The sequence below is a fragment of the Marmota flaviventris genome, chromosome X, assembly GCF_047511675.1.
Source record: "Marmota flaviventris isolate mMarFla1 chromosome X, mMarFla1.hap1, whole genome shotgun sequence".
Lineage (NCBI taxonomy): Eukaryota > Metazoa > Chordata > Mammalia > Rodentia > Sciuridae > Marmota > Marmota flaviventris.
This window is the reverse complement of record NC_092518.1, coordinates 132,927,595-132,953,228: the sequence shown is the minus strand read 5'-3', so window position 1 is coordinate 132,953,228 and position 25,634 is coordinate 132,927,595. Positions and strand designations below refer to the sequence as shown.

At 45.1% G+C, this 25,634-nt stretch overlaps 1 protein-coding gene across 1 annotated transcript; it reads left to right on the top strand.

Moving 5' to 3' along the window:
- The first annotated feature begins 16,787 nt into the window (after positions 1–16,787).
- Positions 16,788–25,308, top strand: LOC139703179 (synaptonemal complex protein 3-like). The gene is made up of 8 exons (XM_071606109.1): positions 16,788–16,878; positions 17,369–17,438; positions 17,618–17,652; positions 20,092–20,209; positions 21,244–21,343; positions 22,807–22,905; positions 25,041–25,145; positions 25,255–25,308. Exons 1-8 carry the CDS (start codon positions 16,788–16,790, stop codon positions 25,306–25,308), a joined length of 672 nt encoding a protein of 223 aa, XP_071462210.1.
- The last annotated feature ends 326 nt before the right edge of the window (positions 25,309–25,634 follow it).

The window sequence follows — 25,634 nt, the reverse complement described above, 5'->3', positions numbered from 1 at the left end:
ACCTTCTTTGGAGTAACCGCTGCGAAACCTCTCCTGGGTGAGGGTGTCTGATTGCACAGGTTGGGGGACCCCTGATTAAGCAAACTCAGAGTAGGAGACCTTGGAGCACCTGAGGACACAGGATAAGAGGGACAAGGAGTAACAGGGGACTCCAGACCTTCTGTCTCTCCTCAACTGACCTGCCAGCCCAGCCCACACAACAAGCATGACTGTGCACCCTTCTGAAGCCGGACCGCACCCCAACATGCAGCCGCTGGGGCACACGCACACACCGCCACATGCACACTCAGATCCCTTGATGTTAGAGACGCAAGATGCCCGGGTCGCATGTTCACACGCGTACAATGCGTGCTCACTGCCTCTCCACATTCCCGTTCCCCAAAATGTTTCTGCTTCCAGCATAGATACTATTTTCAGGTCCACTTAGTTCCTTACATTGGAAACATACAGGGGAACTCGTGTTTAAAATGACAAAGTAAGCAATAGGCGAAGCATCCGTAATTCAGTCATCCAGGAAAGCAATGCCTTCTGCTGACAAATGAGGCCACGGGCTGGACCCACAAATGTTTTTCCACTGAAAAGGCTTATTTCTAAAAGGATTCAAGACGCTTTAAGCGCTTCCCAGCCCATTTCAATATTGTTCAGCATCCCCATTTGGCTACATGTTCTCAGGTACCATACACTTTAACAGAGGACCTTGAGCAGGCAATCAAAACATGTCTTACTCGTATTTTTCTGGTCACGGCAGCAGTGCCTCCTTCAGAGAGGCAATGAGAAGACGCATGTGTTTGGTCACCTAATTCAGTGCTCCTCTCAGCACGTGCTTGGGCCCGTTTCCCAAACACCTGCTATGGAGGGCTTGCATACAGCCCTTGCGTGTGGATTTCTGTTCTCACTTGGCACAGCTGGGAAAACAGCAGTTTTCTCTCCCTCTAGAGAGACTGACAGGTAGGTAGGTAGGCAGGCAGATGGATGGATGGACGGGCAGATAGACAGAAGGAAAGATGATCGGTGGGTAGCTAGGGCAGAGGCATAGGGAGATGGACATGCAGGGAGACAGAGGGATCTTGATGAGGACTGACTGATTGACTGAGGTTCGAGCAGGGCTGGCAGAGTCCCAGATTCAGAATCAGGAGCAGCGCCTTGGGTAAAGTGAGAGGCTTCCTTGTCCTGTACCTAAATCCTGCTCCTTCCAAACACACAGGTCTTGGGAAAGACCCCATCCAGCTATCCTGTAAAGCCTAGGCTTTTCTGTAGCCACACGATGAGCACAGACAACACCTCTTCCCCGGCATGCGCTTCCTCACAGGCACCGAACAAACTCAGACCCTTTGCGAAGGTGCTCGAGTAGTACTTACTGCTTCAGGCTTAATCCACCTAACTGCGGTGAGTGGTGTGACAAGAGGTGATGTGTCTGAGAGAAGACACTTCTTTGTGGGCGTGCGTGTGTGTGTCAGCACCCAGGATGAGCACAGTATTATCATCTAGGCTACACGGTGTGATCTTCCAGTCCCACTCTCCAGCCACCTGTCTCATCACCCGCTGTCCTCAAGTGTCTCTCTCCCAACCTCCCTACACGAAATAGGTTTCTATGACAAGGAGTTGTAAGAAGAGCAAAGTTACACGGTAAAGGGTGCACGCGACAATCGTGAAACGGAGGTGGCCGTTCATAAAATACAAGGGGATCTCCGCTTTCAGTGACTCAGAAGACAAAGCCCTCACACAACAGGTGTCATCTAGGGACATGATGACACTTTACTCAGTCTCCCCAGCCCGCCTTTCGTGGGGAGCCGCCAGCCTCCCTAACAAACAGAAGGGATGAGAGCCCTTAATGTGCGATTAAAGGACACACAGGCTCCCAACACTCAACGCGCTCATGTGAACACACACACACACACACACACACACACATACACACACACACTCCTGCACTCACTCACGTTGATAGCAGACACCTACTAGTGTTGAGGTTTCTACAGTTATCCCATCTCTCCAGTCTGTAAATATCCTTGTGAAATGTGTCTGCTGCCAGGAAGGAATGGCTTGCCCCGGTTGTCATAGAAACCAGAATGTCATCAAAATGCTCTCCTTGACGTTAGTTTACTATGGAAACCAGGAAGTACTAATACATCCTCAGAGGCAGAGTGTTGATCTCCATCTCATTCGGTCACACCCACCCAATCCAGGGAATGAATGGAGGAAGGCACCAGCAGATTAATGAATGAGTGAAGCACTGGACACGGGACTACACCCTCCATGGGATGGGCTTGGCGGGCAGGGAGTTTTCCCAGAATGGGTTTTGGGGGGAGGAGAGTGAAGCAAAAGACGTTCTGTTCTCCCCTGAGACACACCCGCCAGACCACATGAGGTCAGGTCCATTTGTGCAGCGGGGATCGAGGACACCTGGTCACTGTAAAATGACCTTTGAGAGAGAAACATTGTGAAGCAAAGCACTTCAGCCCAGAGGAAGGTGAAGCCGAAACTTAGGTGGTGACGGGACCACAGGACCCTGGGCGTGCATGGACCCCAGCATGCTGATGGGGTGCTCAGCACACAAAGGATGCTGTGACGAGAGCGATTGCACAGCGTGCCTGTGACCTGGGATGGTAGGGAGGTGAGGATGAACCTCACAGTTGCTTGGGGTGTGCTGGGCACATACTTCCTACACCACAGGGCACCGCGGACACAGCACCCACTTCCCATCAGCCATTCACATCAGAGACCAGAGACAGAGAGCTGCCGTCTGATAAGGTTCTTCCACCGATTTTGTCTAGAGGCGTCCCTGCTGTGGGGAGTTCTCGGGAAGGAGGACACAGTTCTGATGGGCAGGGCATGCCCCTTCCCTTGGTGTGAAGACCCCCATGGTGACTGCCTCCGAGCCCTCAGCAGGAGATCCCTGAACACTGAGTGGCAGGGTGGCGCCCACAGTCAGCCCTGTACCATGAGGTGGCAGACAGCCCCTGCCCAGCATCACACTGATCAGACTGGGGTGCCCTGTGGCGGGTGTGGGGGGTGGGCCTCTATAGACCAAGACAAAGCATTGGATTCCATATGTCATCCACAGGAGGACTGCCATTTGTGCCTGTGCACTGACTGAATGAAGGGTTCCTCCTCCTGTGGAGGAAAGGGGGCCAGATCTCAAGACCTACCATCGGGCCTCTTTACTTCCCCAGGGAGGGCAGAGAGCGGGGTGCATTCGTGATGCATGTCTTCAACTCAGAGGGATGTTCTCAAACAAGGACGTGGGTTGCCCTCCCAGCTCTGCCACTTCTCAGCTGTGGGATGTGCACCTTGTGCCCTAACATCTCCGATCCCTTGTCTCCACTTGTCCAAAAGAACTGTAAGTGTGTCTACTCTTGGAAGGGTTGAGGACAGAGGAAAAAAGGTCTGCAGCAGTTCCCCAGTGGTGATTTTGCAAGCCCTAGGCAGTGGTCCCTGGCCCTACTGGGACTGGTGCGTGCTTCCCCTCAGAGCAATGAAGAAGCAGCTGGAGAAATCCAGCCCTTCTGAACTCCACTCGGGTGGGCGCGAGGCTGGCAAGCACGAGAAACAATGCTGCACGTTTCAGTATGTGTTTTCCCCTCAAAAGCAGATTTATTTTGTAAGCCATGTTTATTAGTGAGAATAAACGGGCTCCATGGGAAGGTTCAATGGAAATATTTAGGAATTCGTTGCTTAAGCCTTTTCAGAATACTTCAAGGTTTTGAGACTTAGTCTAATAACTGTTGTGCTTTTCTAATTAAAAGTTGCTTATCCAAGTGAAATTCAACTGAACCTGAAATTAAGCCCGTGAAGGACGTCCTTCAATGGCATGAAGTCAATTCACCGTGTTGTGAACTCAGCCCATCTCGGCACCTACACGAGGTTTTCATTGGTCCCCAGGGAAAACCAGCACCCACAGAGTGTGGGCTCCTCACTCCCACCTCCCTGTAAACCGCTACCACCATGAACCTGCTTTCTAAGACAACTCAGGTTTCCAACACTAATTTTGGGGCCCGCCTCTCTGTACATTTCAATGGGCTTAGACACGATGTGACCTTTGGTGTCTGGCTCATTTCCTTTGAAATCATTTCCAGGTCCATCCAAGTTAGAACGTGCATCCAGACTTCACTCCTCTCGAAGGCTGCCCAACCTTGTGTTGTGGGATAGACCACGTGTTGGCGATCCTGCCACGCCGAGGTGACACTTGGGATGCTTCCTTTGGAAGCACCAGTGAACATTCAGTTACCTGTATGTCCTTGAGTGCCTCTTTCACCTTGGGTGACATGCACCAGGAGTGAGTGTTTGTCAACATTTTCCACTGTGACCAATCGATGTGATGAGAACAATCATAGGAGAGAAAGTTTATTTTGGCTCACAGTTTCAGAGGTCTCAGTCCAGAGTCGACCGACTCCCTTGGTCTGGGCCAGAGGTGATACAGAACACCAGGGTGGAAGGGCAGTGGCAGAGGAAAGCTGCTGGCCTTGTGGTGGCCAGGAAGCAGGGTGAGAGGATTGGGAAGGGGTACAGGGAAGAACGACCCTTCCAGGTGACCCCCTCCTCCAGCCACACCCCGCCTGTCTACAGAGACCCAGACAGTCCTTTCAAACTAGGACGGACCGGTTGGGGCTGCAGCTCTCACCATCCAATTGTTCCGCCTTCTGCGTGAACACGGGAGGTTTGAAGAGACACCTCACATCCACACCATCACAGAATGCAAGTACTGTGTCATGGTAATCCTATGTTTAATAGCTTGAGGGACCCCAAAACTGTTTTCCACTGTAACTGTGCCATTTGAAATTCCCACAGGCAGTGCCTGAGGCTGGCCACATCTTGTCAGTCTCAGCAACAGCTCTTATTTTCCTTTTCCCAAGAGGTATCCAGAAGGGGTGGAGTGGGGGGTGGGTACCTGGGTTGACTGAGGTTTCGTTTGCATTGCCCTGACAGCTCCTGAGACTGAGCGCCTCTTCCATACCCCTCTACCTCGCAGACGCTTGGACCATGACGACTTCCCTCGTTTTTGCTGCCGAGAACTCCTCCTAGTGCTTCAGGAGCCAACCTCAGTTCTCCATCTACTGAGATAGTCACCCCAAAGCCCCACCCTCCCCTCGAGTTCTGAGGCTACTGCTGGGAAAACAAAGCACGTGGCATTTGGGCTGTCAAACAGCCTTCACAGATGTCCACACCACGGTCTTCTAAAAGAGCAAGTGAGTGTTTGGTCCCGCATCCAGGTAAGCAGAGGAGCAAAGAGGCAATGCTGAGCATGGAGTGGTATTTGGTAGAGTGTGCTCTTCTGAGACTCGGCACTGAGTCCAGTCCTGAAATCTGGGCACATCTGTAATGAATTGTCCTAGATCATCCTCTCTTAGGGCCCATGAAGAAATCCCCTCATACCTTCTTATTCCATATACTCTCTTCGGGAGTAACATGCCAAGGTGGTGGGAGGTGAATCTTTTGCACGTGTTTGCCACGCCCATAGAAGGGGAAGCATAGAGAATCTTCAGCGAGGACCAGAGTAGGAAACTCTACCCAGTCAGAGCAGGACACAGCTACATTGGTAGCTCAGGACAGCACAGGGTTGTTCCCATCCGTCATTGCTCACCCAACACATGGCACACTGCTTCTAAACTGTGGAACGATGGGCGAATTGCACTGCCTTTGAAGAATAGATTTTTGTAACATTTTACTGTGAAGCTTCATTATTTCCAGAATGAGAATAAAGTGTTGGGGGTAGAACATAAGTTTCCCTAGTGTGTCCCACGATGAGCTATTAGTGGGAAACTGAAGGCTCTTGATCAGGCGCCCCCTGGAGGCATAACTTTGGCAATTCATGACACATGCTGGCACCCCTGTGAGACTTTAGGACCTTGGTGTGAGGATCCATAGAGGGGCGTGGCCCTGTGTTCTGGCACCCGGGTCGGGAATGGAAGGGTGCCAATTTAATTGTCCCTCAACCTTTTGACACAGAGCAGCTTGTGGTGGTGCCACAAAGTCACAGGATGATTCAATTTACTCTTTCTTTAAAATATATTTTTTAGTTGTAGATGGACACAATACCTTTATTTTATTTATTTATTTTTATGTGGTACTGAGGATCTAATGCAGTGCCCCCCCATGAGCCAGGCGAGTACTCTACCACTGAGCCATAACTCCAGTCCCCCCCCCCCCCCCATGTATTCTTGCTTGTTCCCAGAACAGACTCTGGTTTCGCATCCCTTGCTCTTGGTTCCACATGCCTAATGGTTTCCATAAGTGGATGGACAGTAGCCTCCAAAAGAAAAACAATGGTGTTAAGAAGCCACCAGAGGGAGATATCGAGCCGCCCTTGTTAATGTCAGCCTCACATTTGAGGACTGCCAGTCAGTAACTGGGTCCAAGGTGCCTGGTATGAGAACACCCAGAGGAGTGATTTCAAATGCAGATTTTACGTCCCCAGCCACAGGGTAAACTAGGTAGGCTTTGGATAGAACCAAGGAATCTGAATTTCAACAGCCATCTATCCCATGACCGTGATCCAAGTTGGTCCACAAACTGTGCTTGTGATTCTCTATTATAAATGCTAATTATAGCCTTGGGCATACAGGAAAGCGTCTGCAGAGATAGAGTGTAAACTAGAAGCGATCTGAGGAAAATCAAGTCCCAGGAAACCCCATCATGTAAAGGCCTCTTGGAGGAGGTAGAACTAGCAAGGGTACTGAGAAGTGGCCAGAATGAAGAGAATCACAGGACAAAACAATTATAGAATAGCAAGGGGGGCAGGAGACAGAGAGAGAGAGAGAGAGAGAGAGAGAGAGAGAGAGAGAGAGAACAGTGTTGACTGCTGCTGCCAATCAAGTGAGATGAGGTCCAGAGAATGTCCTTTTGATACAGTCCCACCAAGGCCCTTGGGTCAACAGACCTAGAGCCCTCATGGAAAGAGACGTGGGAGCCACACCAGCTTACAGTGTGTTAAAGAGCAATGTGGGAGGTGAGAAAATGGAAGCCCTGGGCATAGATGATTCTTCCTAGAGCACTGACCCTAAGTGGAAGACGGTGGTGGGATGGCTCGGGTTGAGGGTGAGGCCCAGGCTTGTAAGGAAGAGGAGATTTGACTCTGTGCAAAGGTGGATGGGAGGGATGGGGTGCTTAGAGATGCTGAAGATAGAGGACAGAGAGAGATGATGGAAAATATGAGGTTCCTGGAAGAAAGGAGGCCATGCAAGCTGGAGCACAGGGGGGAGGACATGCGCCTTCCCTAATGGAGGAACACACTGCATACAGATGCAGGTGGCTTGTAGGTTTGATGCTGGGAGTTTGGGAGGATTCTGCCTGAAATATTGGGTCAGAGAAATGGGGAGGTGTCCAATGCCGAGCATGACCAGGTGGTGTGAGAGGAGGTGCCAAGAATGAGTATAGTGGAAAGGGCTTGAAGAGGCACTTGGGAGGGAGAAAGAATCCAGCAGATGGAAATGGGACATCAGGGAACTCTTTGGATGCCAACCTGAGGCTAGAAATCATAAATTCAAGATGGTGAGACAGTGCCACAGTAGGCAGTTTCCACCATGAGTACTGAGGAAGAGGCTGGCAAAGAGGAGGAGCATTTTGGGTTTTTACAGAAATAAGATTATGCCCGGCAAATGTACAGAAAGCACAGGAAGTGTGCTTCCAGAACAGACTGACAGAAATGGCAGACCTCAAATCTAAGCAGATGGGTGGGGATCATGGATGGAGGTAAAGGAAAATGGTCCTGGGGAGCAGGTGACCTGATAGGCTGGCCAATGACTGTAGGATGCTCATGGGACTTTGCAGGCTGCAAGGATTGGACTTTGTGCTCCCAGGGCAGGATGCATGCAGGAGGGATGTGGAAGGGGAGCTGCTCCAGGTGCCTCCCAGGAGTCATGGATTGAGTGGCATGCAGCATCAGGTCATTTTACATGAGGCCATCAAGGAAGCGAGAGGCCAGAGGGCATGCGAAGGTGTGAGAAGACTGCCCCGAAGGGCACAGTGAGCAGATACAGGAGGACAAGTGGTGGGTGACTCTGCTGCTAGAGAGGGCTTCCTAGGAGAACCAGTTTGCAAATTATGCCTCTGAGGCTTCTAAAGATCATTGTAAAAGCACAAAAATTAGTTCTGCGTGGTCTTGCCCCTTCCGAACCTTCTAAGGAGGCTCTGAGTTTCTCTGGAGCAGGGGTAAGTCGAGGCTGCAGGAGAAGTAAGAGAGTCAAGTCATTCACACAAGACAGACAGACAGACTGGAAGGAGAAGAACCAGGTGCGCTGCCAGGAAGGAGGGAAATTGGCAGAGGATGAGGTGGGTATTGAGCAGGTAAGAGAGCAAAGGGAGAGCTGGCAGCTGGCATGAGGCTCTCCTGTCGGGGAAAGGAGCTCTGGCTAAGGGGGTGTCGAGGAAGACCCTGCTGGAGAGCTGGCTTCAAACAAAAACCATGATTTGTGTTTCTCAGGGCCAGGCAGGGATGCGTCACCCCTGTTGCACCTGATGTCCCTGGCCTGGGGTTGCTCCACTTGGGGCTGGAGGATCCATATTCAAGGGAGCTGGCTTCCATGGCTGGAAGTGGAGAGGGGTTATGGGCTGGAAGCTCATGAGCCAGGGCCAGGGCCTCTCTGATTCTCCCCATGGGTTTCTTGAAATATGAAGGCATAACCCACAGGAGACCACAAGGCTTCCTCCAAGCATGGTGGGTGGGTTCCCAGTTTGAGTGGCCTCAAGGAGCAAGGAGTGATTTCAGGGCATTTCCATGACCTAGTCTCTTCACGCCCATAGCATCCTCGTGTGGCAGAGGCCACCCGAGTTCAGTAGGAGGACAGGAGGCCTCCACTGCTTGATGGAAAAAGTACCAAAGTCACATCACAGGGAGAGGCCAAGGTGCTGCGGCCATCTGTAGAAAACACAGTCTGCCACAACAAGTTCAATGGCCAAAAAGAACCTGTGGCATAGTGCTTAAAATGGCACATGTGACAAGGTAGAATGAGAGAAGGTGCGGAATCTAACACATGATCCTAGCAAATACACCTTCCCAAGCACACCAGGAAGAGTTACAAAGCTTATCATAGAGCAGGTCTCAAAGGAAATATCAGCAAGTGCAGGAAAGGAGACAGATCCAAAGGACACTCTCTGAGCACAGTGCAATAGTGCTGGGTGGCATGAAGAAGCCAAAGTCCCCCTGCCCCGACTCCAGAACTCATAAAGGCTCTCCACTGAGGCTGTATTGTGTGAAAGTGGAGACAAGACAGGAAATCACATAGTAGTAACTGATAAATTATTATAAAGAGCCTCCTTGTCAGAAACCCTGATATACCTATCTATCTATCTATCTATCTATCTATATCTATACAAACACACACTCATCTATGCATATATGTATATATGTATAGAAGCAGTGATCAGAGAAAAATGCACGACTATGAATACTCATATGCGTGAAAATGGAAACATGAAAATAAATAAATAAATGAAATTCCCACCTACAGAGCTAGATGGAAACCTAACCATTGAGGTGGAAATAACATTAATGCAGGCAGGTGACAGAGAAAATAACCAAAAACACAAGATTAAATCGTTAAATCAAGATTCTCTTTGTAAATCACTGAAAGACCTAGAGTAGGTGCTAATTTATTCAAAGGAACAGAGTGAAAGCATATTTTTATAGCTGATAGATTGATCACAATCTATCACCTGAAACAGACACAGGGCACACAGGACAAACACAAAGCAAGCGAGAAGAAACTCTAAGATCCAGGCGACCACTTTACGTAACTTTATGCAGAAAACTTGGCAGAACCAAATGAAATATATAATGTCTTGGGGAAACACACTTGGCTCTCACTGACTCCAACACGGACAAAAAGGTTTTGAAAAAGACAGTTTCCACAGAAGGAGGAGAAATATGAAGGCATAACCCACAGGAGACCACAAGGCATGCATTGTTCCCCAGGGAATTCTGGCCAAACCTTTGGTGCCAAGTGGGTCAACATGGATAGTTTGGCTTGGAGCCTAGAAAATGAAGTAAAACATTGACTCTCTCAGGCAAGGGAAGAACAAAATTGCCCAAGCCCGATAATGGCAGCAGCACTAAAGACCGGTCGACATCATTTGCCAACATTAGTGCAGCAATATAATAATAAAATATTATCAAGCCGAATCCAAAATCACAATGACACTATACTATACCATTGCCAGGTAAGATTGATTCTGGGATCACAGGGTTCACGTATTAGGAAACCTTTTAAATTGTCATATTAGTAGATGGAAGTGGGGAAATTCAGATTACCTACAGAGATGCTGAAAAATGTTTCACAAGACTTGAAGACGAAAACCTAAATTGAACATTGTCCAAAAAGTGTGGTGGATAGGCATTACTAATAAAGAGGAAGGCAAAGACGCCCAACGTGTGCGTGACTTTTTAAACACTGTCTTGGAGGTCTTAGCCCATGCAATTAGTGAGACAAAGCAATTGATACTGAAAGGATTTGAAGGGAAGTACAAGGAACTCTAGTTGTAGAGGACACCATAGTGTACCTGGAGTACTATTCCAAATCAGGTGTGGAACCAACTGAAACATTAAAAGGATCTTGAAATTTTGCAGGATATAAAATAAGCATGCAAACTTCAACAACATCTACACACACACACACACACACACACACAGAGACACCATACGCAAGCACTTCGAAAACACAATAAAAAGGCAAAGCAAATCTCATTTATGAGATCAACAGAAGAGATATTACTAATAAAATGAAGATATTTTGAGAGATCATGAAACACTTTTTTTTTTGGCGGGAAGGGTACCAGGGATGGAACTCAGGGGCACACAACCACTGAGCCACATCCTCATCCCTATTTTGTACTTGATTTAGAGACAGGGTCTCACTGAGTTGCTTAGCGCCTCACTTTTGCTGAGGCTGGCTTTGAACTTGCAATCCTCCTGCCTCAGCCTCTGAAGCCGCTAGGATTACAGGCATGTGCCACAGCTCCAGGCCTCATGAAACACTTTTAAAAGTCCTCAAAGTGGACTTGAAAGAGTGGGAAGAAATATCTCATTCCTGGCCAGGTTGATCCCACATCATGGAGATGCAATCCTCACCATGTTCACTTGTAAATGTAAAACAATCCAATACAAATGCCCCAGATGCCTCCCCCCCACCCACTCCCAGATATCAAAATAGTAATATAATGCTGGGAGCCATTAGCCAAGTAGGTATGACAATTTCCTTGCCAGCGTACCCCATGTTGCAGTGACATTGAATGTAGGTGACCTTGCTCAAGGACCAGGGCGGATTAGGGTGTTCCCGGTTTAGGATAATTGGGTTTAGGGTGTTCCAGTTTAGGGCGTTCCAGGTTTAAGATTATTCCTGCTGGGAATAGGGCATATCCTGCTGCCTGAGTTCCCCTTGAGTTCTCACGGGGATTCAGACAGTATATTTTGGGAGATAGAAGCCCAGTGGAGGTGGATTTGGGCAGAGAACGTGGATTTCCCCAGAACGTGATTGTAGACGGCTGGTGTGAGTTCGGGAATAAAGAGTTGCTGTTTGAATCTACAAGCTGTGTGGTGGCTCGTGATTTGTGCCCAGCCAGACTGCGGCATTTGGTGGCCCGTACGGGGAAATAGACTGCGGCAATATAAGGCCTACAGAAAAGTTCAAGTATAGCTACAGAAGCACTGGAAACGAAGAGCTTGACTGGCCCATGCCATAACCCAGTACATCCTAATCTGCCACAATTCACCCACTGTGGTACTGAGGCAGAATATACAGAGCGCCCACAGGAACAGACAGAAAGTCCAGAAATAGCCTCAACAAGACATGGGAATCTGGGGAATTGCAAGGGGAGTTACCTTTTGAATCTACAGGGACAAAGGATGGCTTTTGAGGAAGTGAGCTGGCAGGTGGACAAGTAGACACTATTCAAATAATGGGAATGGGAAACTTGAATTTCCACCTTGGCAAGAAAAACAAAACAATTGATCTTGGCAGGACATCAAGTACCAAATCGCTTGTTGATGAACACAGACTTGAAAATGCCCAATAAAATTGTAAACCCTTTTTAGAAAACAGAGAATTTCGAATGACTTCAGAGCAAGCACTAATCTATTTCATAGATGTAGCAGGGAAAAACACAGCCATATAGAGTGATATACAAATGTAGAAAGCACATCTTCAAATCTGAGCAGAATACACAGCCTCAAAGTGAAAAATGTTCAGCTCACCATCACTCAGGGGTACTATAACGCGAAAGGAAACACAAGCGGTCAGGGAGCGTCAAAGAACTGCTCCACCTTTTCGCGATGGGACGCATACCGAAAAAGACCTGCACAGCTATCACTTTGCATCTGTTAGGATGGCGACCTTAGGAAATGTCACTACAGGAAGTGTTGGTGAGTATGTGAAGCACAGGGAGTTCAGTTGGCTGTTGGGATTGCACGTGGGAAATGGTGGGAAATAAAGGAAGAGGGGAAGGTGTAGAGAATCAGATGTGACTGCATTACTATTACTGTCCTTGATGGAGTCTGCCTGCAAAGGGGATATTCTGTCAAGGTATAGATAGGTAACAGCGGACATGCTTGAAAAGGAGGTGTCTGCTGTCCTTGGGAGGACTTGCCTGCAAACGGGATGTTCTGCCCAGTGGGCTAGGAGGGCGCTGAGAAAAATTTTATTATCTGTTCTTAACAAGAGCAGAGCTCGGCATGCTCCAGGCCGAGAGTAGATTAGCCATGAGAAGCGGGTCACTTCTGATTAGAAAGTAAAACTTCTGTGTGCTATGTTTAATTAGCTGAAGACCTGATTCATTGCTGTTGGAAGGCTGCCTTCTTTGTTCACAAGACTATAAAAAGATTGCTGTATACAATAAAGGACTTTTTTTCTGCTGCTGCGTTGCTTGCTCTGCTTCTTCTTTCTTTCTCATGCTGACCTGCACCTGAATTACTGCAACGGGAAGGGAAGTCCAAGACACCAGGGTGATGGATCATGGCGAAGACGCCTCCTGTGCGGGTAAGGCGGCTTAGGGAGATGGCAGTGCTGTCCACTGGCCTGTCCTTCCCGCATGAGGTGCAGGGCTCGCTGCCATCCATTCGATGTCCTGTCCTCATGGGGCCAGGAGCCTGGCTGAGGTGCTGCCAAGGGCCCCAGGGACCCCAGACCATGGCAGTGCCGCCCCCTCCCTCGGTGGCGGGTGGCGGAGCCGCAGGGGCCATGGCTCCAAGCGGCCCCGCCTCCCGCACGCGCACTGCGCCAGCCAATCAGCGAGTGAGGCCGCAAATACGACCTGCGGGCTGCTGCCACGAGGAGGACGAGGACGCCAAGGCCCTGAGAGGAGCTTCGCGGTCGCCCAGCTGGGTGAGGGGTAGCGATTCCGGACCCCACGATGAGGCGCGGGCCTGGGGAGGTGGGATCGGCGTGTGGTTCCGTGTGGTTCCACGGGGGCCAATGGTGTGGGGCTCTCCTCTCGGAAGACAGAGGTGTGAGGTGACTTCATGGGTGTGGCCTGGGGTGAGGGGGGCCGCTGAGGGCGGGCCCAGGAGCGCTTCTGGAAGGGAAGGGCCCTGATGGCGGCGGGAGGGTCTCCGCGTTGCTGGAGGCCTGGCGGGGAGGATCCACCCGCGCTATCCCTGGTGCTGGGCTGCCGCAGTCCGGCTGCAGCAAAATAACCGGGGGGTGACGAATAACTTGTGTACGTTGATACAGCAGGAGTGGAAGCCGTTTATTGCAGGACAGGAGCAGTATTTATACATTCCGCACAGCTTATCTTAATTAGCATAAACTAGATACATCAGTCAACCAATAAGGAATCTCCACACTTAATGGCTTGTTTTTGTTACTTCTCAAACCACTCCCTCTGGCATTTTTCCAGGCACCATCCAGACTTGTTTATGAACTCTAACATTCCCCTGGCAAAATGCCAGGTGTTATTTTGACTTGTTTACAGACTCTAACATTTCCCCCTTTTGTTTAATTTAAATAACGACCATAGTGGTTTTTACAGAAACACCATAAATAACCTGCTACAAACAGAAAGGGAGGATACAAAATGCCACAATACCAAGCCAATTGATGGCTCCATGCAAGAAGCCCTTGGAAAAATTATACCAGCAATGACACTATTAGCAAAGATACCGTGTTACAATTTGTTATAGATTACAGTTTGTTGTCTCAGTCCAGGCAAAGCAGTGTCTCAATAGATTAACTCACAGTCCAGGTAAATCACAGTCCAGGTAAGTTCTGCAGGCAGCTAGCTTAAATCACAGTTCAGGTAAGTTCTGCAGGCAGCTAGCTTAAATCACAGTCCAGGTAAGTTCTGCAGGCAGCTAGCTTAAATCACAGTCCAGGTAAGTTCTGCAGGCAGCTAGCTTGATCCGAAGTCTCGTCCGGTTCTCAGCTGAAATCTCAGTCCCGTTCTCAGCAACACTGGGAATTCTTCCACCTTCGTCTTCACCCACACTGGGACGAAGGCAGGAACTCCGGATGGCTAAAGAAAATCCTGTAGCATTTCACTAAGAAAACAACCTTCTGAACAATTTAGTACATTATCTCAAGGTTTTTTTGCATTTGAAATAAGCATTAATAGTACTCATTATTTATCAGCCTCCAGGTCAGGGAGAACCATTGTAGCTTAGTTATTGGCATTGAAAATGACCAAACATCAGCGGACGCCAGTAGCGTCTTCTGCCGGCTGTAGCGTCCCGGGTAGCCCCAGATGGCCCTGGGGAGAGTCCCGGTCTCAAACTGCTACTGGGCACAGGGAGCAAGAGCCTGTGAGACTGTGCCTCCAGGTCAGGTCTAGATTTGGGCTCGCAGCAGTGGAAGAGCTAGCTCCCCGGCCAGGAGGCGGGGAAGGGCCAGTCGCTGCCGCCTCTTGGAAAATCCTTGCTGCGCTGTGACCGGCTTGCACACTCCGCAGCCGCCTCTCCGCTTCACGCACCCTCCGGTAATGAAAAGTATTTAGTAATAGCCTTTTGCTGCAACTTTTTTCCTGATAATCCTTCTTCTTCTGAACTTTCTTTTTCTTTCTGACTAGAGTTCTTGGGCTCTTATCAACACATGCCCTAACTATTCTTGATTCCACTGGGGTGCCTTCTTCCCTTAGTAATTTACTTCTCACCCCTTCCATATTTTCATCACAAAGACAATACAATACACTGAGACAAAACAAGACACAAACATACTGTATCAATCTTCTCCATTTTCTGGAAATGACCATTTTTCCTCTCGCCCTATCTGCCTAGGGACGAGCAGATTTGCTCCCGTCCTATCTATGGACGGGCAGCTTTTTTCGTCACTTACCCCCGAGTGTCCCGGGGCTCCCCGTACGGGCCACCATCTGCTGCAGTCCGGCTGCAGCAAAATAACCGGGGGGTGACGAATAACTTGTGTACGTTGATACAGCAGGAGTGGAAGCCGTTTATTGCAGGACAGGAGCAGTATTTATACATTCCGCACAGCTTATCTTAATTAGCATAAACTAGATACATCAGTCAACCAATAAGGAATCTCCACACTTAATGGCTTGTTTTTGTTACTTCTCAAACCACTCCCTCTGGCATTTTTCCAGGCACCATCCAGACTTGTTTATGAACTCTAACATTCCCCTGGCAAAATGCCAGGTGTTATTTTGACTTGTTTACAGACTCTAACACTGGGCCGCCCTCATCAGGGGACACGCGGGCCCCTGAGGCGACCCTGGGGCTTTCCCAAGGGAGAGAACAGAGAGGGGCTGTGTCCTCCCTTGGTGTGCCAGACTGGTGCAGGCAGAGGGGTCCCTTCCCACGGAACTTACTGAGGAGTCATTTAGTGGGTTGTGCGGCCACCGTCTGCCCTTGGGTCTGTCCTCCCCAGCGGCCACCAGCCGGGGTCATCTGGGGACCCGAGCAGTGAGATCCCGCAGAGGCGCCCGAGGTGGAGGGTTGGAGGGGCGCGGGGCAGTTGGGGCTCGTACCAGTCCTCGTGTAGCGGGACGGGACGGGGACTGGACAGGTTGGGGTGGGAAAGGATGGGACAGGGGGGTGGGACTGGACGGGGCGGGGTGGTGCGGAACTGCACGGGCACTGGACAGGCGAGGTGGTGCAGCAGGGTGGTGCGGGGTGGGACTCCGACCCTGGAGCCATCCTTCCTGTGTCCCTTCCAGTTCCAACTGGGTGGGACTGGATGGGACGGGGCTGGACTCGACCCTGGGGCCATCCTACCAGTGTCTCCTCAGTTGCAGCCGGGTGGGACTGGACGGGACAGGTGGGAGTGGACAGGACGAGGCCGGGCTCGACCCTGGGGCCATCCTTCCCTTCTCCTAGTGTTCCAGAGGGACAGGACAGGGTGGGGCAGGGCTGGACCCTGGGTCCATTCTTCCCATGTCCTCTCAGGTTCCAGCTAGGTGGGACTGGACCCTGGGGCCATCCTTCCCTTCCCCTCGGGTTCCAGCGGGTGGGACTGGACTTTTTTTTTTGGGGGGGGGACTTGACCCTGGGGTTCTCCTTCGGGTCCCTCGGTATCCAGCAGGGAGAGACTGGATGGGGCCGGGCGGCTCTTCACCCTGGGGCCATCCTTCCTGTCCCCTGTCCCCTGGGTTTCAGCCCTCCTGTAGCAGGACTGGACTGGATGGGGCAGGACATGACCATGGCATCATTGGGTGGGGGAGAGACTCTACCCTGGCACCATCCTCCCCCTCCCCCTGGCTCCAGGGCATGTGTCAGGCCACGAGGCCACACCAATCTCCAGCCCCAAAGCCCCATGCCCTGATTCTCCTCTGACACCTCCCACCTTCTTTAGTGCATCCCTGCCCTCTGGAGCTTGCGGGCTCCTGTGCAACACAGGGCGGCCGTCGCCATGGCACCCACGGCAAGGAAGAGCTTGGGGAGAGCTGCCAAGGCCCAGGTGGAGCCTCAGGACCTGTCCATCTATGACTTTGAGTGCCCAGGTGAAAAACGCTCCTGTCCCAGGGGTCCCTCCAGCGGGGAGGCTCTGTTCTGGGCATCCCCGTGTCAGAGGTGTTCCCCCTCTTGTCCTGTGGGGCCGTGAAGCACGTGGGCGGCTGGAGTTCCTGGCCCTGGGTTGGGGCTACCCCACGTTTCCAGCGCCGAGAAGCCCCTGTGTCTCAAGCACCTTCACGGGATTCCGGTTCTTGCTCCTCTGAACCCCTGGCAGCCCTCACTTCCTACTTGTCCCAGGTGCAGGACAAGCACTTTGGCCCTGGTACAGATGCCTCCTTCCAGTGGCCCCAGGCCATGACCAAATTTATTGTGGCCTATACCTAAGGGATTCCACCTCTGTCTGTCTGTCTGCATCAGGATCTTTTCCTTGGCCTGAAGAGCCAGGGAAATTGCACAAGGGAGAGGATATCTCTGCAACGAGTGGATCAAATAGCACACTTGCTTGAAAAACATCTTTCATTTCTCTTTTCTATGCAGCAACCAGTTCAGGACTTGATGACAGTGGGGAGGAGAGTTCTTTCACAGGTCGCCAGGAGCGAGACATTGGGTAATGTGTTTAAAGCCATTTTTTGCCTGCTGCGTCACATAGGGTGATTTCAGAAAAGTCCGCCTTCTGCTCACACATCATCTAGTCGACCTAATGTGCTCGGCCTCCTGCCCTTCTGCAGAACCAAGGGCGGTGTTTTGCCTACATTCATTTAAAAACCTGATGCAATTTCTTCACAGGAATGAGCTACGGAATATGTTGGCCAAGTTTCAAGGTACGTTTTGGGAGATATTGGTAGTTTAAGTAAAGGGTTTCAAATCAAAGGCATTTATCCCAGGAAATATTCATCAGAGGACCTCAGGACCATCTTTGACACCTTGTTCTCCGAGGCAGGATGTTACACAAGTATGGACTATTTGGACTTAATAGATTTCCCTACCCATTTTAATTGTTGATGTGAAGAGCATGGTACTTGCAGGCCTCAGGTAAGAGTGGAGCTTTTGTTCCTGTGCACTGAAATGTGAAAAGAACATTGGATGAGATAATCTGTACTTCACGATAGGTCACACAGTGAGGGCTATATCTATTTTAAAGTTTTAGACTTCATTTCACATGTTTTGTATGACCACCCCCATTTCTTTTCTTTGGGCTGGGGGTAGCGAAGATGGAATCTTCTCTAATATCTCCTCACTGTTTACTGACATAAATAACCCTTGTATTGGAGGTCTGAAGCCAACATTGTTAGAACGTGAGTGATGGTTGGATGATAAGAATCTAATCCTAGTTTTTTCTCTCACTGGACGACATGAGCAAGCTGTGGGGTAATGTGTTTAAAGCAGTTTTAGCCTGCTGTGCCACATAGTGTGATTTCAGAAAAGTCTGCCTTCTGCTCACACAGCACCTAGCTAACCTTAAGTGCCTAGGGGTCTTCTTCCATAGTAACAATTTTTTGCCTCACTTAAAAATTTCCTGTCACTTTTTTATAGGGAGGATGTACAAAAGATGTTATGGGAAGTTAGAGGTATGTTTTGGAAGATATTTTTACTTAAAAAAATTGTGTTCAACTGTACAACTGTTAGTGTAGGATTTACTAAACACTGGCCTTCAGGACTCTGCCTAAAGTCTTTTTTCCCGTATACAGAATTTTATGTATTTAATTTAATTTTATGACTTTCTGAAGTTTTTATCTTTGGAGCACCAATGCTTAAGAGTTCCTCTGAAATAGCTGTTAGTATTTTTATTTTAGTGAATCATGCAGTAGAATATTGAAGACTACTTTTTTGTTTGTTTGTTTGGTACCAGGTATTGAACTCAGGGGTGCTTAACCACTGAGTCACATTCCCAGGCCTTTTTTGTACTTTATTTAAAGACAGAGTCTCACTGAGTTGCTTAGGGCCTCACTAAGTTACTGAGACTGGCTTTGAACTTGCAATCTTCCTGTCTCAGCCTCCTGAGCCTCTAGGAATACAGGTATATGCTACCACGCCCAGCAGAAAATTGAAGACAATTTTATACCTAGTGAGAAATGTATGATTGTATCCAAAAACTCAAAAATTTTCCATTTGCTTGTTAATTGTCAGCCACACTGTTTTAGATGTATTGGCACAGGTTTATGATCCCAGCAACTCAGGTAGCCAAGGTAGGAAGATGGCAAGTTCAAGTCCAGCCTCATCAACTTACTGAGATCCAGTTTCAAAATAAGATTTAAAAAAAGGACTGGGGATGTAACTCAGTAGTAAAACACCCCTGGGCAATCCCCAGTACCATAAATAAACAAGCAAACAAACACACTGAATAAATTTCTTTTATTTCTATATACTGTAAAGTCTATAATGTTAACAGCGTATTTATCAACTTTTGGCTCTGCTATAGAGATAATTCATACAAAGGATTATGTTTTGAAAGCTTTGGTTTATTTGGTGCTAAAAGTGCTTGTATTGTGAGGTGTGCAATTAATTATTTGTTATAGATGGACACCATGAGTATTGATAAATAGCTATTGGTAGTAGATCTTGATGTAAAGTCATATCCTTAGTACTGTATTACTTTCTAGTTGTAATATTTTATGAGAAACACTGCAGTTACAAATAAACATCTTTTACAACATCCATGAAAATATTTAAAAAGTGCTCTTATGTATATTCATTTACTTATGTAAACCTGAAATTCTTATAACCATGAACACTGTCTCTTAGTAAAATATAGTTAAAAGCATCACCCACTGCATGATTTATAAATATTTTTTATTACAGTATATTTATTTCTCGCTCTTTGACAGACTTCTTAAGTAAAGTACTTTTGTGTATTTTATGAAATGAACTCTAACAATATTCCATCCTAGGAGTGTCCTTTGAATTAGAGGACATTTAATAAATTATAAAATTTGACTCATTAACTGCTTCTCAAGAAGAAATTAAATTCTTTTTTATGCTTCTTTGTATACATTTTTAAAAAGTATAAATTATTTTGACTATTAGAATTTTTATCTAATTTAAAAGGTGACCTGCAGTTTGATAAATGAGAATTGTATTACTATTACCTAAATATGTTCATATAATATAAGTGAGCAAATCTTGTTTTTAAATGATGTCTGTTTTATAAATTTTAAATGTCTTTCCAATATTGCTGAATCAACATTTCCCATATGGGTACGAATATATGGGAGCAAAGTAATTTTCAATAGCCACTTAATGAAAATTTATTTTATATATAGCTGACATCACACAAGCTCTTCTTGCTAGAAGAAAATGGTTTGAAATGAATACAGATGCTTCTCTCAAAATTATTAATGAAAATATTGAGCATATTCGCAAAATACAACAAGAGCAAAGGTAAAGTTTTGTTTTGTTTTTGGAATCACAATACTGGTATATGTGTGTGTGTGTATATACATATAACTATTCATGCATAAATCTTTGCACTCCAGTTATCACCATGCATTTATTAGAATCTCCAATTAAAAATGTGTTTTGTAGCTGGGTGTGGTGGCGCACACCTATAATCCCAGCAAATTGGGAGACTGAGGCAGAAGGATTGAAACTTCAAGGCCAGCCTGAGAAATTTATTAAGACTCTGTCTTAAAATAAAAAGGGCGGGGGTGTGGCTCAGTGGTAGAGGGCCTCTGGGTTCAATCCCTGATATGACAAAGTATTTTGCTTGATTTTCTCTAAACAGATAATTTTCGAACCTTAGTTTCACAGTACTGAAGTATATTACCTAGAAGAAAATAAGATTACCTCTTTTGCCTTTGAGATAATAGTATTTTCCCTATAAAGTTGATTTATATACATTTATTATAATATGTTAACTGAATATAAGACAAATGTCCAATCATCAATCCTGGGAGTGTTAAGAGTATTCAGTTATATAGAAAAGGTAATTCATATTGCAAATAATTTATGTTTTTAGCTGAATCTCATTCTCTGCTCTTTTTGCAAAATTAATTGTGGCAATATGGAGAAATAGTTAAGAGAAATATTCCTGTCTGGAAGTGTTACACAGTGAATGGATATGTTATCCACATTAAATCTAACTTCTAATGCCAGAATCTATGTTATTTAGTAAGAGGAATTGAAAATTAAACTGCTTTTATATCAATTAAGTATTTGTGGAAAATTTATACTGCAGTCCTCAGTTTTCAAGCTGTTAAGCAGGTGAACTAGCTTCTCTAGTAGTCACTTAGGAATAAATATTTTTATAATGAGAGTAAATCATTTTGCTTTTCTCTTTCTCATGAGAAGATTTTAGCTACTTTTATTTTCCTTTCATGGTATAAATTATGTGAAATTATGTCAACCATTTTTGTTTTGAATATATTTTTCATACCTTTATGCAGTATGACCATGTTCATTATTATGTTTTACAGGCAGAATCTTCATTATAAATATTCTCAGCAATTTCTGCCTTTGTTTCAACAGTGGGACATAGAAGTACAGAAAGCTGAGGACCAAGAAGAAAAACTAGCTGTTGGTATCAGGCTTAGCTTTATGATTAATCTATTATATCAAAATCTCAAGTAGCAACAGTTCATGCAAAAATTCAGGAGAGAAGGTAGAGGACTTAAGGCTAGCTGGGCAAAGGTGGATGGAAGATGTGGTGATGGGAGACAGGACTTCCTGTTGGGATTGCTTGTGTTTCTTCAGAGAAGTGGTGAGGTCATCATCTGGGACTAAGGATGGGGAGCAGATGCTGCTTTCAGGACAAAAGAGAAGGCAGGGAATTGTTTCTCGAGAGTGGTTCTGTAGACAGACAAGAGAAATAGAAATGCCAAGAGGCGATAGGGTTCAACTTCAGTTCATAACATAGAGATCATGACTTTACAGCGGGAGCAGGCAGCTTGGCTTGGCAGAACATGTAGAGAGTTGGATTTGAGAGGTTTGGGTTTATCCAAGTACATTGATGAAAGGAGAAGGGGTCACAGTGTATAGGCAATGATGGGTGTCTGATGACTATGGAATGTCCTCTGGGACTGAGAAAAGTGAGGACATGGGGACAGCATATTAGACAGTGAAAAGTGCTCCATTCGAGGGAATTTAGGTCTTTTAAGACTACTGAGCCACAATATTGAAGAGAGTGACTTACAAAGGTAGGGAAGTGGCTGAATGTTGTAAAAATGGAGATATGGTGCAGTACAGTGGTCAGGAGCCTGGACTCTGGAATCAGACTGTTTGGGATCCAAAAGTACTTCAGCTAGCTGCTCACTATGAAACCACCAGCAAATTATTTATATCTGCGCTCTGTTTTCTTTTTAGTGAAAGAGGACACACTAAGAGTATCTACCTCACGAAGTTGTTTTGAGTAGTAAATGGGTTCTTTTTTGATGAGTTAGTTTAAAATGCTTCAAAACAGTGTTTTAACATAAGTTTCCTATATATCTTTGCTATTGTTTGTATTATGTAATTCTGCAGTTATTGAGCATGAAAAATCTAGAGTTTGACTCTGGGAGTGGCAAGTAGGGAACAGTATGAAATTATTATTGGAGAGTGGGTCAAGGAATAGAGAGGCTTGCATCACTGGAAGTTCCAGCCCTGTGTATATTGAAATGAGCAGGAATTAGTATTATTTTTGAATATTGGATAAGAAGAAATATTCCCTACTTAATTTCTGCTAGGTAGGACTTTAGATTTTATCTGCTTGTGGTAAACAGATTATTAGAAGGGTCATCTGTTGAATTTGAAATCAATAATTAATACATTTATTTGAATATTGGTAAGAAAATGTCCTATTCAATGAGTGATACAAAAGATGATTATATTATTTTGTTTGGGTTTATTGGAGTTGAAATGCAATTATTTAAAATTGGATATAAACATTAAAACAAATTAACAGTTATTAATTTAAAGTGTATTTCTTTCAACTAAGATTTATAGATTTGTTTTTTAAATGTTAAATTTTATTCAAATTTTATCACTTTATTTTATCTTTTTAGAATATGTTTCAAGAGCAAAGAAAGCTTTTTCTTCAATCTAGAATTATTCAGCGTGAGAAAGTTAAAGAAATTAAAAATTTGTACGAGCAATTGCTAAAGGTCTGTTGTGTTGTACTTGGTAAACAATACATTCTCATCAAATACAATATATATGTAGAATTACAAGACTGATTGGTTCTTTCTGAATTTATGGTGAAGCAGTTTGATTATGTGTTTAAAAATTGTTAATCATACTCTATCTCAAATTTATTTTTCTAGAATTACCATAATTTTTACATGAACTTTTAATTTTAGAAACCATTAATAGTTGTGAGAGTTATTTAAAACAGAAGTAAAATTGGGAATTTTACCTAGAAATATACATTTTGTCCATAACATTGATGCTTTATTAACACTATAATGATGTTTTTATGTTCAAAATGATAATATATAGTGAAGAGCAGCAAGTCGATAAATCATTTCTACTTTTCTTTTACTTGTCTTCTATGGACAGCTTTCATTAAATAGGAAGTAGGCAAATATAACTACTCAGTAACTCTTTCATTTTCTAGTGTAGTTCATAAGTGTTCTATGGCATATTTATTTATAGAATTATTAATGAGTAAGAATGGTTTTATGTTCCAACTTATGATTACCAGGATGAAAAAACAAGTGGAAGATCAACCCTTTGTAAATTGGCAATGTTCTTCTGTCATATTTGCGCATCAGCTAATTTTCCTCAATAACATTGACCTCTTATTCATGTAGATGCATATTATTTAGGAGTTAAAAATCCTTTGGGGGGTTCTTTTTAATAGTCCCTTTAAGATGTACATTAAAATGTCACTCTTAACTAATTGAGGTGTTTCAGTAAATAATTAAATTATTCTAAAAATTCTTTCAGGAACTTCAGAGTCATCTGTATACAAAGCACTTATTTAGAAAGAGCTTGCAAGTTGAGAACATGCAGCTCTAATGTTCCCTTAGAACCATTAACAAGTTGGTATGAAGAAGTAAATAGAAAAGTTTCTTCTAAATGTTATTGATAAATGTTAATAGTTATGGTAGGAACTTTATTATTTAGCCTCCTGAATTTAATTATCCTTCCCATCCAGTTATCAGTAGGTCTTACCCTTACTGTAGTCTTACCCCTGCTGTGGTACCTTTTTTTTTTCCTGTGCTGGGGATTGAACCCAGAGCCTGGCCCATGCTAGTGGACCTTTTATTGCTTTAATTTCTGCTGTTGCTGCCCTAGTTCAGGACTTCATTATTCCTTGCCTATAATATTAAAGTACTCTTTTTCTGAGTTCTCTCTTCTCGATCCATCCTTCAAGATTTTGTAGTATCATCTTCCTAAAACATGGCCCTTCCTTCTTCTAAAACTATCAGTGGCTTCCCCTTCTTAATTCTGTTATTCAGATACCCCATGTGCAGGAACTCACCATTACATTTCCTCATTTTGCTTATGTTCTTCCCCTACAGTATTTTTAACTTCTTTTATTTACCTATTGACATTTTATTATTTTGCCCTCTAAATCTCACTGAACCTTGCTTGTCAGCTACATACCCCAATAAATTCTTCTTCCATACCTATTTTAAAGTTTTTATATTATTTCTGTTTAAATTTTTGCTCATATATATGAATACAGAAGAGATTGTAGTCATTTTTTAATTCTCCCACAGCATGTAACCCAGTACTTTTTCCATAGTGTACTGGATGTCACTATTGAATGAATGATAAAGATTTAGAAGGGTCATATGATAGCCTGTTTTATTCTAAGGAAATCATGTTACATGAACTGTTAGTGATAACAAATAAGTCATTACCCTGTTAAGAAGTGTGGCATTTCATAATGCAGGTCTACCCGTCTCTTTCTATGTCTGTTCCGTGTTGACAACTGCTCACCAACCCATTTTTGTAAACTAAGTACGTGATTGTTGTTCCTCTCATAAAAATATTCTTCCACTCAGATCTGACATTTAAAAAATTTCTTGGGGCTGGTGAGGCAGCTCAGTGTGAGCACAAACCTACCATGTTGAAGCCATAGGGTTAGTCCTTGGCACTACAAAAAAAAAAATAGAAAGAAATGTTAAGGGGATATTTATATCTGCATATATTAATTATAATTTCAGTTTGAATTAATAGCAAACTCTCTGAATATCAAAAGTTGTTACTTTTGAAATTTAATTTACACATTTGGAATATGAAATAAGAAGTGGAAGCTTCTAACTGAAGTTGACTTTTTTTGTTTTAGAGTATCAAAGACCTGGAGGAGTATCATGAAAGTCTTGTTATTGGTGAACAAAGTAAAGTGAAAAAAGAAATGGCTGAGTTGCAGGAAAACATTCTTAGGGAGACTGTAAGTAGCTTGTGTTTAATATCAAAACCCAAGAATTGATATAAACCTTAGAATATTTTAAATATAGAAATATGTATAACAGCTATCCAAATTTCCTTTTTTGAAACAGCAACAGCAAGAAGTGGCAGTTGTTGAAAAGTCTCTTCACTCTCTGTTATACTGATGGCTCTGAAGAAAAAACTCAAACCTACATTACCTACAGTTAAAAAACTCAAACCTAAGTTACCTAAGTTAAATATAACATTAGTTACAATAATAGACATTCTAATATAATGCAGTACATGTTTGTCATTTTATTAAACACAAGATGCTCACTCTGTTAACTATCAATTGAACCCTAAATGGTTTTGTAAGTAGCAGCAATTACAAAGTTGTACATATCAAACTCCTAGCCTTTGGGCAGTAATGGTGACTTCTTCTCTAATGCTTGCAAGTACATTTTAATAAAGATTATTCACTTTAATATTTGGCCTCAGTGAATCAATATCA

Excerpts from the sequence above, each read along its gene's own strand:
- LOC139703179 (XM_071606109.1), top strand. The coding sequence starts at position 16,788 with ATGGCACCCACGGCAAGGAAGAGCTTGGGGAGAGCTGCCAAGGCCCAG. Across the intron at positions 22,906-25,040 it reads TGTACGAGCAATTGCTAAAG|AGTATCAAAGACCTGGAGGA; the intron begins GTCTGTTGTGTT and ends TTTTTGTTTTAG. Across the intron at positions 25,146-25,254 it reads AAAACATTCTTAGGGAGACT|CAACAGCAAGAAGTGGCAGT; the intron begins GTAAGTAGCTTG and ends TTTTTGAAACAG.